The 13233-nt window shown below is 41.9% G+C and overlaps 1 gene segment (V, D, J or C); it reads right to left on the reverse strand.

Moving 5' to 3' along the window:
* Nucleotides 1-2490: 2490 nt before the first annotated feature.
* Nucleotides 2491-10825, reverse strand: LOC133105257 (immunoglobulin kappa variable 2-29-like; the record flags this gene model as incomplete). The annotated part of the segment is given in 3 exon segments: nt 2491-2517; nt 10076-10374; nt 10777-10825. Coding segments are annotated over 3 exon segments (375 nt in total), but the record flags the coding sequence as incomplete, so codon positions are not given.
* Between the last annotated feature and the right edge of the window lie 2408 nt (nt 10826-13233).

The raw sequence follows: 13233 nt of genomic DNA on the forward strand, positions 1-13233 counted from the left end.
TGTCATCTGCAAACAGTGACAGTTTTACTTCTTCTTTTCCAATTTGTATTCCTTTTATTTCTTTTTCTTCTCTGATTGCCATGGCTAGGACGTCCAAAACTATGTTGAATAATAGTGGTGAGAGTGGACATCCTTGTCTCATTCCTGATCTTAGAGGAAATGCTTTCAGTTTTTCACCATTGAGAATGATGTTTGCTGTGGGTTTGTCATATATGGCCTTTATTATGTTGTGGTAGGTTCCCTCTATGCCCACTTTCTAGAGAGTTTTTATCATAAATGGGTGTTGAATTTTGTCAAAAGCTTTTTCTGCATCTATTGAGATGATCATATGGTTTTTATTCTTCAGTTTGTTAATATGGTGTATCACATTGATTGATTTGCATATATTGAAGAATCCTTGCATCCCTGGGATAAATCCCACTTGATCATGGTGTATGATCCTTTTAATGTGCTGTTGGATTCTGCTTGCTAGTATTTTGTTGAGGATTTTTGCATCTATATACATCAGTGATACTGGTCTGTAATTTTCTTTTTTTTGTAGTATCTTTTTCTGGTTTTGGTATCAGGGTGATGGTGGCCTCATAGAATGAGTTTGGGAGTGTTCCTTCCTCTGCAATTTTTTGGAAGAGTTTGAGAAGGATGGGTGTTAGCGCTTCTCCAAATGTTTGATAGAATTCACCTGTGAAGCCATCTGGTCCTGGACTTTTGTTTGTTGGAAGATTTTTAATCACACTTTCAATTTCATTACTTGTGATTGGTCTGATCATAATTTCTGTTTCTTCCTCGTTCAGTCTTGGAAGGTTATACCTTTCTAAGAATTTGTCCATTTCTTCCAGGTTGTCCATTTTATTGGCATAGAGTTGCTTGTAGTAGTCTCTTAGGATGCTTGTATTTCTGCGGTGTGTGTTGTAACTTCTCCTTTTTCATTTCTAATTTTATTGATTTGAGTCCTCTCCCTCTTTTTCTTGATGAGTCTGGCTAATGGTTTATCAATTTTGTTTATCTTCTCAAAGAACCAGCTTTTAGTTTTACTGATCTTTGTTATTGTTTTCTTTGTTCCTATTTCATTTACTTCTGCTCTGATTCTTTATGATTTCTTTCCTTCTGCTAACTTTGCGTTTTGTTTGTTCTTCTTTCTTTAGTTCCTTTAGGTGTAAGGTTAGATTGTTTACTTGAGATTTTTCTTGTTTTTTTAAAAAATTAATTAATTAATTAATTTATTTTTGGGTGTTGGGTCTTCGTTTCTGTGTGAGGGCTTTCTCTAGTTGTGGCAAGCGGGGGCCACTCATCATCGCAGTGCGCGGGCCTCTCACTATCGTGGCCTCTCTTGTTGCGGAGCACAGGCTCCAGACGCGCAGGCTCAGTAGTTATGGCTCACGGGCCTAGCTGCTCCGCGGCATGTGGGATCTTCCCAAACCAGGGCTCGAACCCGTGTCCCCTGCATTAGCAGGCAGATTCTCAACCACTGCGCCACCAGGGAAGCCCTTTTTCTTGTTTCTTGAGGTAGGCTTGTATGGCTATAAACTTCCCTCTTAGAACTGCTTTTGCTGCATCCCATAAGTTTTGGATCATCGTGCTTTCATTGTCATTTGTCTCTAGGTATTTTTTGATTTCCTCTTTGATTTCTTCAGTGATCTCTTGGTTATTTAGTAACGTATTGTTTAGTCTCCATGTGTTTGTGTTTTTTACGTTTTTTTTCCCTGTAATTCATTTCTAATCTCATAGCTTTGTTTTCAGAAAAGATACTTGATATGATTTCAATTTTCTTAAATTTACCAAGGCTTGATTTCTGACCCAAGATGTGATCTATCCTGGAGAATGTTCCGTGAGCACTTGAGAAGAAAGTGTAATCTGCTGTTTTTGGATGGAATGTCCTATAAATATCAATTAAATCTATCTGGTCTATTGTGTCATTTAAAGCTTCTGTTTCCTTATTTATTTTCATTTTGGATGATCTGTCCATTGCTGTAAGTGAGGTGTTAAAGCCTCCCACTATTATTGTGTTACTGTAAATTTCCTCTTTTATAGCTGTTAGCAGTTGTTGTATGTATTGTGGTGCTCCTATGTTGGGTGCATATATATTTATAATTGTTATATCTTCTTCTTGGATTGATCCCTTGATCATTATTTAGTGTCCTTCCTTGTCTCTTGTAACATTCTTTATTTTAAAGTCTATTTTACCGGATATGAGTATAGCTACTTCAGCTTTCTTTTGATTTCCATTTGCATGGAATATCTTTTTCCATCCCCTCACTTTCAGTCTGAATGTGTCCCTAGGTCTGAAGTGGGTCTCTTGTCGACAGCATATAGATGGGTCTTGTTTTTGTATCCATTCAGCAAGCCTGTGTCTTTTGGTTGGAGCATTTAATCCGTTCACGTTTAAGGTAATTATCGACACGTATGTTCCTATTACCATTTTCTTAATTGTTATGGGTTTGTTTTTGTAAGTCCTTTTCTTCTCTTGTGTTTCCCACTTAGAGAAGTTCCTTTAGCATTTGTTGTAGAGCTGGTTTGGTGGTGCTGAATTCTCTTAGCTTTTGCTTGTCTGTAAAGCTTTTGATTTCTCCATCAAATCTGAATGAGATCCTTGCTGGCTAGAGTCATCTTGGTTGTAGGTTCTTCCCTTTCATCACTTTCAGTATATCATGCCACTCCCTTCTGGCTTGTAGAGTTTCTGCTGAGAAATCAGCCGTTAACCTTATGGGAGTTCCCTTGTATGTTATTTGTCGTTTTTCCCTTGCTGGTTTCAATACTTTTTCTTTGTGTTTAATTTTTGCCAATTTGATTACTATGTGTCTCAGCATGTTTCTCCTTGGGTTTATCCTGTATGGGCCTCGCTGCCCTTCCTGGACTTAAGTGGCTATTTCCTTTCCCATGTTAGGGAAGTTTTTGATTATAATCTCTTCAAATATTTTCTCTGGTCCTTTCTCTCTCTCTTCTCCTTCTGGGACCCCTATAATGTGAATGTTGTTGCATTTAATGTTGTCCCAGAGGTCTCTTAGGCTGCCTTCATTTCTTTTCATTCTTTTTTCTTTATTCTGTTCCACAGCAGTGAATTCCACCATTCTGTCTTCCAGGCCACTTATCCGTTCTTCTGCCTCAGTTATTCTGCTATTGATTCCTTCTAGTGTAGTTTTCATTTCACTTATTGTATTGTTCATCTCTGTTTGTTTGTTCTTTAATTCTTCTAGGTCTTTGTTAAACATTTCTTGCATCTTCTCGATCTTTGCCTCCGTTCTTTTTCCGAAGTCCTGGATCATCTTCACTATCATTATTCTGAATTCTTTTTCTGGAAGGTTGCCTATCTCCACTTCATTTAGTTGTTTTTCTGGGGTTTTATCTTGTTCCTTCATCTGGTACATAGCCCTCTGCCTTTTGATCTTGTCTATCTTTCTGTGAATGTGGTTTTTGTTTCACAGACTACAGGATTGTAGTTCTTCTTGTTTCTGCTGTCTGCCCTCTGGTGGATGAGGCTATCTAAGAGGCTTGTGTAAGTTTCCTGATGGGAATGACTGGTGGTGGTTAGAGCTGACTGTTGCTCTGGTGGACAGAGCTCAGTAAAACTTTAATCCGCTTGTCTGCTGATGGGTGGGGCTGAGTTCCCTCCCTGTTGGTTGTTTGGCCTGAGGCAACCCAACACTGGAGCCTACCTGGGCTCTTTGGTGGGGCTAATGACAGACTCTGGGAGGGCTCACGCCAAGGAGTACTTCCCAGAACTTCTGCTGCCAGTGTCCTTGTCCCCACGGTGAGACAGAGCCACCCCCCGCCTCTGCAGGAAACCCTCCAACACTAGGAGGTAGGTCTGGTTCAGTCTCCCCTGGTGTCACTGCTCCTTCCCCTGGGTCCCAATGCGCACACCATTTTGTGTGTGCCCTGCAAGAGTGGAGTCTCTGTTTCCCCCAGTCCTGTCGAGGTCCTGCAATCAATTCCCACTAGGCTTCAAAGTCTGATTCTCTAGGAATTCCTCCTCCCATTGCCAGACCACCAGGTTGGGATGCATGACGTGGGGCTCAGAACCTTTATTCCAGTGGGTGGACTTCTGTGGTATAAGTGTTCTCCAGTCTGTGAGTCACCCACCCAGCAGTTATGGGATTTGATTTTACTGTGATTGCACCCCTCCTACCGTCTCATTGTGGCTTCTCCTTTGTCTTTGGATGTGGGGTATCTTTTTTGGTGAGTTCCAGTGTCTTCCTGTCGATGATTGTCCGGCAGCTAGTTGTGATTCTGGAGTTCTCACAAGAGGGAGTGAGAGCACGTCCTTCTACTCCATCATCATGGCTCCTCCCCCTGTCTTTTTCTTAATGAAAGGAATTGCCTGACAGCTTCTCTGACTTCTGGACTAAGTATGTGCTAACACTCTGACTGGCCCTGCAGGTGAGGGTGGCCTTTTCCCCTGGAGCCAATGATAGGGAGGCTGGAGACTGTGTCAACATGATTTCTTCGATGGTATCTGAGATGGGAAAAAACAGAAACAGACAAGTCACCTTGTAATCAGGATCTTATCTAAGGTTTCCCAGCAGATTCGGGATCATTGATCTACACTGAGGTTTAATTATTGTGCTTGTGCAGCAAAGCTCCCAGGAGGAATAAACAACATGGACAACGTGTTCTCTAATGTACAGAACCATCTTGAGTTCCTCTCATCTGGGATCCAGAGTACCGGGAGGCAGAGAAGCTGAGCTGGAGCTTCCATGGTTCACTCTGTGTCCTAACTGAGGTGGATCTTCCCAGAGCACTGACCTGTGTTGATATGGGCTCTGGGCAGCAGGGTGAGCTGGGAGATACATGCAAAGCAGCTGGGGAGGGGAAGCTGGGCTTCCAGCTGCAGAAACCACACGCCTCCTCTTCTCTACACTTGAGCAACCCATTCCCAGGTGGTCATGTCAGAGGAGGCTGTTAGCTCAACCTGATTAAAGAATTTTTCTCCTGTGGTTACAGAATGTAATTCTTGTGTCCTCTTGCCTCACCAATTCCCTAGACTCAGCCAGATGGTGTTTGGCATAATCCTATTGGAAACCAAATAATAACCTGTGCTCCCATTTCTGTCTTTCTACCCCCAATGTGACTAGATGTCTCCCTTGGTCCATGGTGAGATCAGGTTGAAATTAAACTTGATCATAGTTTTATATTCCAGATTTTCCTTTTATTTGATGCTTAGCAATCACCCTCAAGGACCCTGAAGCAGCTTTATCATTGTTAGAATCAGTAAAGAGTAGCATCCACTTGAGCCCTGCTGTGTGGGTGCAAGGACAATGAGCAGATCTTCCATGTTCATTGATGCGATGCATCAGTATCACAGAGAACAATTCTGCATTAAAAGGAACAGGTTATATCCACACCAACAATATCAATGAAGTTCAAAGAACATATTGATCAAAAGAAGCAAGACATGAAACAGTACATACTATATGATTCCATTTCTGTGAAGTTCAAGAATAGAGAAAACAAACTCGTAGACTGTAAATAGACATTTCTCCAAAAATATACAGATTGCCCACAAACACATGAAAGGATGCTCAACATCACTAATCATTAGAGAAATGCAAATCAAAACTACAATGAGGTAACACCTCACACCAGTCAGAATGGCCATCATCAAAAAATCTACAAACAATAAATGCCGGAGAGGGTGTGGAGAAAAGGGAACCCTCTTGCACTGTTGGTGGGAATGTAAATTGATACAGCCACTATGGAGAACAGTATGGAGGTTCCTTTAAACACTAAAAGTAGAACTACCATATGACCCAGCAATCCCAGTACTGGGCATGTACCCTGAGAAAACCATAACTCAAAAAGAGTCATGTACCACAATGTTCACTGCAGCACTATTTACAATAGCCAGGACATGGAAGCAATCTAAGAGTCCATCGACAGATGAATGGATAAAGAAGACGTGGCACATAAATACAATGGAATATTACTCCTCCATAAAAAGAAACGAAATTGAGTTATTTGTAGTGAGGTGGATGGACCTAGAGTCTGTCATACAGAGTGAAGTAAGTCAGAAAGAGAAAAACAAATACCATATGCTAACACGTATATATGGAATCTAAAAAAAAAAAAAAAAATAAAGGTTCTGAAGAACCTAGGGGCAGGACAGGAATAAAGACGCAGATGTAGAGAATGGACTTAAGGACATGGGGAGGGGGAAGGGTAAGCTGGGACGAAGTGAGAGAGTGGCACTGACATATATACACTACCAAATGTAAAATAGATAGCTAGTGGGAAGCAGCCGCATAGCACAGGGAGATCAGCTCGGTGCTTTGTGACCACCTAGAGGGGTGGGATAGGGAGGGTGGGAGGGAGGCTCAAGAGGGAGGAGATAGGGGGATATATATATACATATAGCTGATTCACTTTGTTATACAGCAGCAACTAACACAACAATGTAAAGCAATTATACTCCAATAAAGGTGTTTAAGAAAAAAAAGAACTAAGAGAACGTTAATGGAAATGGGAAAAGTAGCAAGTTTGGCAGAAAGGCAGAAAGCAAGAAAGGCGTGTCATTGGGAAATGCAGTGCCTAGGTTTGTTATCCAGTTTTTATTAAACTTACCAACGCAGGAAAAAAAAAACTTGGCTCAAAACAAAGTCTTCTGACAATGAGTTGGGAACTCCTTCTGGACCGCCTGGTGCCACTCTGGTTGTTGTCTGGTGGATGATTTCCCTTAGTTGGAGTTGCTGTCCAGATTATATTTGTGGACACTATACAGCTGGCATCAAATGGCAGGAAAAATTTTCCCCCAAAGGTAAAAGAGCTCTCACATGAGCCCCATAAACAGGATGACCATATAAATCCCCTTCCAGAGTGTTGAATGTGTGTCTTTTCCTCAAGGAAAGGAATCACTATGGACTTCCCTGGTGGCGCAGTGGTTGAGAATCCACCTGCCAATGCAGGGGACACAGATTTGATTCCTGGTCCGGGAAGATCCCACATGCTGCGGAGCAACTAAGCCCATGCTCCACAACTACTGAGCCTGCGCTCTAGAGCCCACGAGCCACAACTACTGAAGCCCACGCTCCTGGGACCTGTGCTCGACAACAAGAGAAGCCACCGCAGTGAGAAGCCTGCGCACCGCAATGAAGAGTAGCCCCCGCTCACCGCAACTGGAGAAAGCCTGCGTGCAGCAACGGAGACCCAAAACAGCCAAAAATAAATAAAATTTAAAGAAAGAAAGGAATCACTTGACAGCCTCTCTGACTTCTGGAGTCAACACATTGCACATGTAGGAGGGCTGGTCTGGCACGTGGACCAGGTGACATGGAATCTGCCAGATTTGAGTTGGCCCAGGAAAGCAAAGGGCTCTGCAGCAGGTCCAGCCTGCAGTGCAAGCAGCCCTGCCACCTGGGCCAGTGAGGACATAGAAGACTTGATCAAAGACATCATCCATCTGGACAAAGCTCACACTTAGAGAATACTCTGCTAACAATAGTAAAACACACCAGAGAACCTGGTGGATGCTCCAGGGAGGACATGGCAGCCTTTCCCTGGAGGCTCTGTGGACCATGATCTCCCTTAGTGAGGAGGAAGGAAGAGGCTCTGGTAGGACGACCTGATGATGCCAGGACACCTTTTTACACAAAAGTGGACCCAATGGCTGTGACTGAGGCCTTCAAACCTCTTCCTCAAGGCTGGACAGACATTTCCACCTGAGCCCAGCCTGGAGTCAACTTGTCTTCTGGGGACTGCAGCTGCTCCTGCCACCCTGAGGGCAAAGCCTCCTTGGAAAGTTTCTGTTTGAGGTTTTTACACTATGCTGGGTTCAGTGAGTCCCCTGTACACAGAAGTATGTGCAGTGTCCCCAGGCTTCACTCTGGTGATTGTAGCAAGAAGTCAATTGAATTTTGAATAAAATTGTCCTCACTGCGAATATGTGTAGAAATACCTCCTGAAGACTTGTCATTCTTTCTATGTGTTACAAACTTATTAATACAAATCTTTTTTTAAAAACTTCCTAATTAAGAATCCAATTTTAATTGCACTTGCTATGAAATCCATTATTTTGGAAAGGAATCATCTCTAAATAGTTTCAATTCCTTAACCAGAAACAGTATTATATTGTCCGGGTGGCCTTGAAAATATTTCATGTCATTCATACCATGTCAGAGCACATAACTAGAATGCCCGTTATTAGCTCAGCAGTATTTTTAGAGCATTTTTAAAAAATGGGATCTATTTGAAGTATTCACTTTCTCTACAAGTATCACAAGCAAACGTGAGTCAGATCCATTTTCAAGAAATGAACATTCGTGTGAAAACAAGACATTTATTTATTTATTGAATTTTTGCTTTTTTGAGTAAATAGTAGCAAGTATGTAATCTCTAAGAATTATGTGACATGAATCTTCATTGCTACATAGAATGTTGGACACTTTGGAAAGACAGCCACTGGGAAAGTTACAACATAAACAGAGGGTAACATGGAGAACTCATAATTTCATAACATCAGAGAACTGCGGAAAATAAAAGAATTAAATGACCTGAAATAGCAAAGTAAAAAGTAAAAACTTTCCCTTTCTAGTTGAGCCAATGTTTACCCAACACTTTGCTCTTCTATATTATTTTCCAAACTTGCATGTGGACAGAAGTTCTGACTTGGCCCAAGTAGAGGAACCTAGCTGGAAAAAGTAAATCCAGCTGAGGTTTGGTTGTAACCCAGGGTAACTTCTTACTGTTACTTATTCAGGCTTTTTCTTTTTTTTCCCCAAGGCTACCCAGATCATTCTTAAAATATGTCTGAATTCTCCACACTGGTCTTCATCTCTTCTGCATCTCCTGCTAATTTGTGCCTTTGGACTTTTCGGTTTCCATGTCACATCCCGTAGCACCTCCCTGACCAACCACACGGCCTCTGCTGGACCACCTCCAGGAGCAAATATATTTTTGGAGACTCTCCTCGGCTGAGTTAGGTTGACAGTGACTGTGCGACATGACCTCAGGTCTCCGCACAGGAACATCACTAAGCCCTGATGATGATGGATTTCAAGCCCTGCTCCCCACACTCATTTCCTGTGACACTTGCAGTGGCCCAGGCACAACCTAGGAAACCAGGCAGACATCCCTTCCACTCTGTGATTCCATAAGGAACATACTGGGTCTTCTCTCCGGGTTGTTCTTTTCAACCATCAACACCACCACCATTTTTAATCCCACCACATAGAAGCCAAAGAGCAACTGTGTGTGTGTCAACTAGATTCTCTTCATGTTTCCATTCCTGCAGTCTCCCCACACTTTAAAATTCTTAACTTTTGTGAAAAAAAACCCCCTCATATCATTCTGTATTCTTCCAGTGTTCTACAGGGTAAATTCTATGCCCTACAGTTTATTTATTTTTTAATCCCTACTTTTGGAATTTTAATATCTCACATTTTCTTTCTGTGAAAGGTAATTGAGACAAATCAGAGATGTTTAGCATCAGGATATTTTATGGACTATGGATTTCCAATTGACTACTTAGACACTCATAACCCCAAAGTCTTACTGATGTTCTCAGCTAACTCCCCCTGAGGACAGCTGTGTAGACTGCTGTCTAGAACATGGCAAGCAAGTAGGAAGATATGTAGTAAAAAGGAGAATCAGAAACTGGGGAAAGTGGGGAAAAATATTCTTGACTATTATGACATGTTATCTTAAAAACTATATCAAAAACTGCTAAACCCGTTATGTTGCTATAAATCTGCCTCAGTTGTCTACCTGTTACACTGACTACATTTATTTGACACCTACCTGTACATGAGGGAGGGAGAAGTAGGATGAGCTTTCACTCACCTCTCCTTCCTCAGGTCTGTTTGCTCAGAGGGCACTTAGACCTGTCCATTCTCCTGCTGGTTGTGTCAGGCAAGGCTCTGCAGCTGATGGGGCCTTAACCTGTGGTGTCTGAGGAGTAGAGGAGGCTTTCATGGTCCAGAGCCCTCAGCTTCAAACTACTCCCCTGATTCTCTAACATCTTCCTCTTACACTGACTCAAGAGAATCTGCCTGCCTGCTCCCCAGACAGTCAACATATGTGGGCAGCTGGGCCACCCGGAGAGGGGGGTTTGTGTTCAGGGCTGTACCACTGTGGGAGGATCTTCCATGCCTTGCTGGCAGTAATAAACTCCAACATCCTTAGCCTCCACCCTGCTGATTTTTAGTGTGAAATCTGTCCCTGACCCACTGCCAGTGAACCTGTCTGGGACCCCAGAGGCTCGGTTGGAAACCTCATAGATCAGAAGCTGTGGAGACTGGCCTGGTTTCTGCAGGTACCAGCTCAAATAAGTGTCTCCATCACTATCTAGGAGGCTCTGACTGGATCTGCAGGAGATGGAGGCTGGGTCTCCAGGGATGACAGACAGGGAGAGTGGAGTCTGGGTCAGCACAATATCCCCATTGGATCCTAAAACAATGAAAGAAAGCAACAAAGTTCTGGACAAAATTTATGAAACAGTTTCAGAATTTTTCTTCTGTTATTGACGTCAGGCTAATCTTTTTTTTTTTCTTTTTGATTCCGAAGAATACCCAAAATATCCAATTTCAAAACGAACCCAAGATTTACAATGCAAAGAGGTCTCTAGAAGTCATGTACACTTGAGCACTCTTTCTATGCCACCATCTTCACCAGAGGACAGACACCTCTTGTTCCTTCCGGATTCATCCTCATTCCCATATCACTAAACATCACATGTCTTTTGCAGAGGGTATGGTATGCATCTAACATGTGGACAAAGACACATGAAAAGCAGTGGTGTCCCCAGAGCTCACCGCCTCATTCTCCTTCTCATCTCCCCTCCATCCTTACCTGGGACCCAGAGCATGAGGAGCCCCAGGAGCTGAGCAGGGAACCTCATTTTCAGAAGCTGGAATTGAGGAGTCCTGATAAGTCAAAGCAAGACTGCAGCTGAGCTTTTATCTCAGACTTGCAGGGGAAGGTCCTCCCTGGGGGACAACATGCAAATCCCCTGGCGGGAGAACAGCTGTGTGGAAAGAGCCAGGGGGAGGGAGGGAGGGGCTCAACTGTGAGCAAAGTGAAATAAAGGTCTTCTGTGTTTAGGTGAAAAACAATAGCTAAAGGCCATATTGCTTGGAAGAGCGGGTAGAAGAACCCCGCTGTGAAAGTCTAGATTGATTAGAAGAACCCAATGCATATGGCCTGCAGCTCTAAGAAAGCATCAGAGACCCTGAGGTGTAGACATACGTGTCCAGGGTCAATATCTGAGAGGGGAACAGTCATCTTGCTCTGATTCTTCCAGGCTGATCTAGATAAGAGAACAGCTCCTTCCCCACTAGTACGGATCACCAGAATTTTCTCCAAATAACGTCATGGAGTTGAGCTGGTTCAAGAGCTGTTAGGTAAGTGCAGTTCCCAGGTTACCTGTTTAAGAATGTTAGAAACAGGTGTTAGAATTGGTCTTGCCCTGGCAACTAGTGAATTAAATTTCAAAGAGAACTTAAGTCCAAAGAAACTGACAGGGGAAAAAATTAATATATCTGTTGTGCAGAGAGCTAATAGTTTAAGACCATAAAAAAATTTATAAGAATTTTATGCCTCAGGCAGTAAAATGAAATACCTGAAACCCAGTTGTTTCAATATAGTGCATATTCTATCATAATTCTATCTGTGTCTTTGTCTCTGTGTCTCTGTCTGTCTGTCTCTCTCTCTCTCTATATATATATATTATATATATACACACATATATTATATATATATATATATAGTCAAAGTAGTTCTTTAGGAAAAAATTCACTTGAGATAATGGGACACTATGAAAAAAGTATGACTTTGCATTATTTTTTTCTGAGGGATGTTTAGAAAGACTCTTCCCCGGTTGACTATTTCTCATCAAGTTGAACTAGGTTCTGCAGGGCTTCCGGTTCTGTCAGCTCTGTATGAGGACCTAAGGTTCTCACTGCCTATATGTTGGAAGCCACAGCCATGAGTCTGCATTTCAAAAGGAGATGCTGTTTGTGAGAAGAGCAATGACTGGATCCTTTATTTTAATGTCTCAGGGCGGCCTGTGTCTATTATTGACACATTCCACATTCCTGGGCTTTTATTTAAGAATGGTCATCATGGAACAGAGTTCCAGGCCACCACTGCTCAGGTCGTCAGTCTGTCACACTAGCTTTCATTAAATAGGAAAACAACACAACTATTCTCACGTGTTAGCCTGGTGCAGGTCATGTTGATATACAATGGAGAAAATACAGTCTCTTCAATAAGTGGTGCTGGGAAAACTGGACAGCTACATGTAAAAGAATGAAGTTAACACCATACACAAAAATAAACTCAAAATGGATACACAAAATAATACAAAAATACAAAAAATGGATACACAAAAATAAACTCAAAATGGATAAAAGACCTCAGTGTAAGACCAGACACTATAAAACTCTTAGAGGAAAACATAGGCAGAACACTCTTTGACATAAATCACAGCAAGATCTTTTTTGACCCACCTCCTAGAGTAATGGAAATAAAAACAAAAATAAACAAATGGGACCTAATCAAGCTTAAAAGCACAGCAAAGGAAACTATAAACAAGATGAAAACACAACCCTCAGAAGGGGAGAAAATATTTGCAAATGAAGCAACGGACAAAGGATTAATCTCCAAAATATATAAACAGCTCATGCAGCTCAATATTAAAAAAACAAACCACCCAATCAAAAAAGACCTAACTAGACATTTCTCCAAAGAAGACATAGAGATGGCCAAGAGGCATGTGAAAAGCTGTTCAACATCACTAATTATTAGAGAAATGCACATCAAAACTATAATGAGGTATCATCTCACACCGGTTAGAATGGGCATCATCAGAAAACCTGCAAACAACAGATGTTAGAGAGGGTGTGGAGAAAAAGGAACCCTCTTGCACTGTTGGTGGGAATGTAATTTGATACAGCCACTATGGAGAACAGTATTGAGATTCCTTCAAACACTAAAAATAAAATTACCATATGACCCAGCAATCCCACTACTGGGTATATACCCAGAGAAAACCATAATTCAAAAAGACACATGCACCCCAATGTTCATTGCAACACTATTTACAATAGCCAGGTCATGGAAGCAACCTAAATGCACATCAACAGACGAATGGATAAAGAAGAAGTGGTACATATATACAGTGGAATATTACTCAGCGATGAAAAGGAATGAAAATTGCATCATTTCTAGAGACGTGGATGGATCTAGAGACTGTCATACAGAGTGAAGTAAGTCAGAAAGAGAAAAACAAATATCGTATATTAAAGC

The sequence above is a fragment of the Eubalaena glacialis genome, chromosome 14, assembly GCF_028564815.1.
Source record: "Eubalaena glacialis isolate mEubGla1 chromosome 14, mEubGla1.1.hap2.+ XY, whole genome shotgun sequence".
Classification (NCBI taxonomy): domain Eukaryota; kingdom Metazoa; phylum Chordata; class Mammalia; order Artiodactyla; family Balaenidae; genus Eubalaena; species Eubalaena glacialis.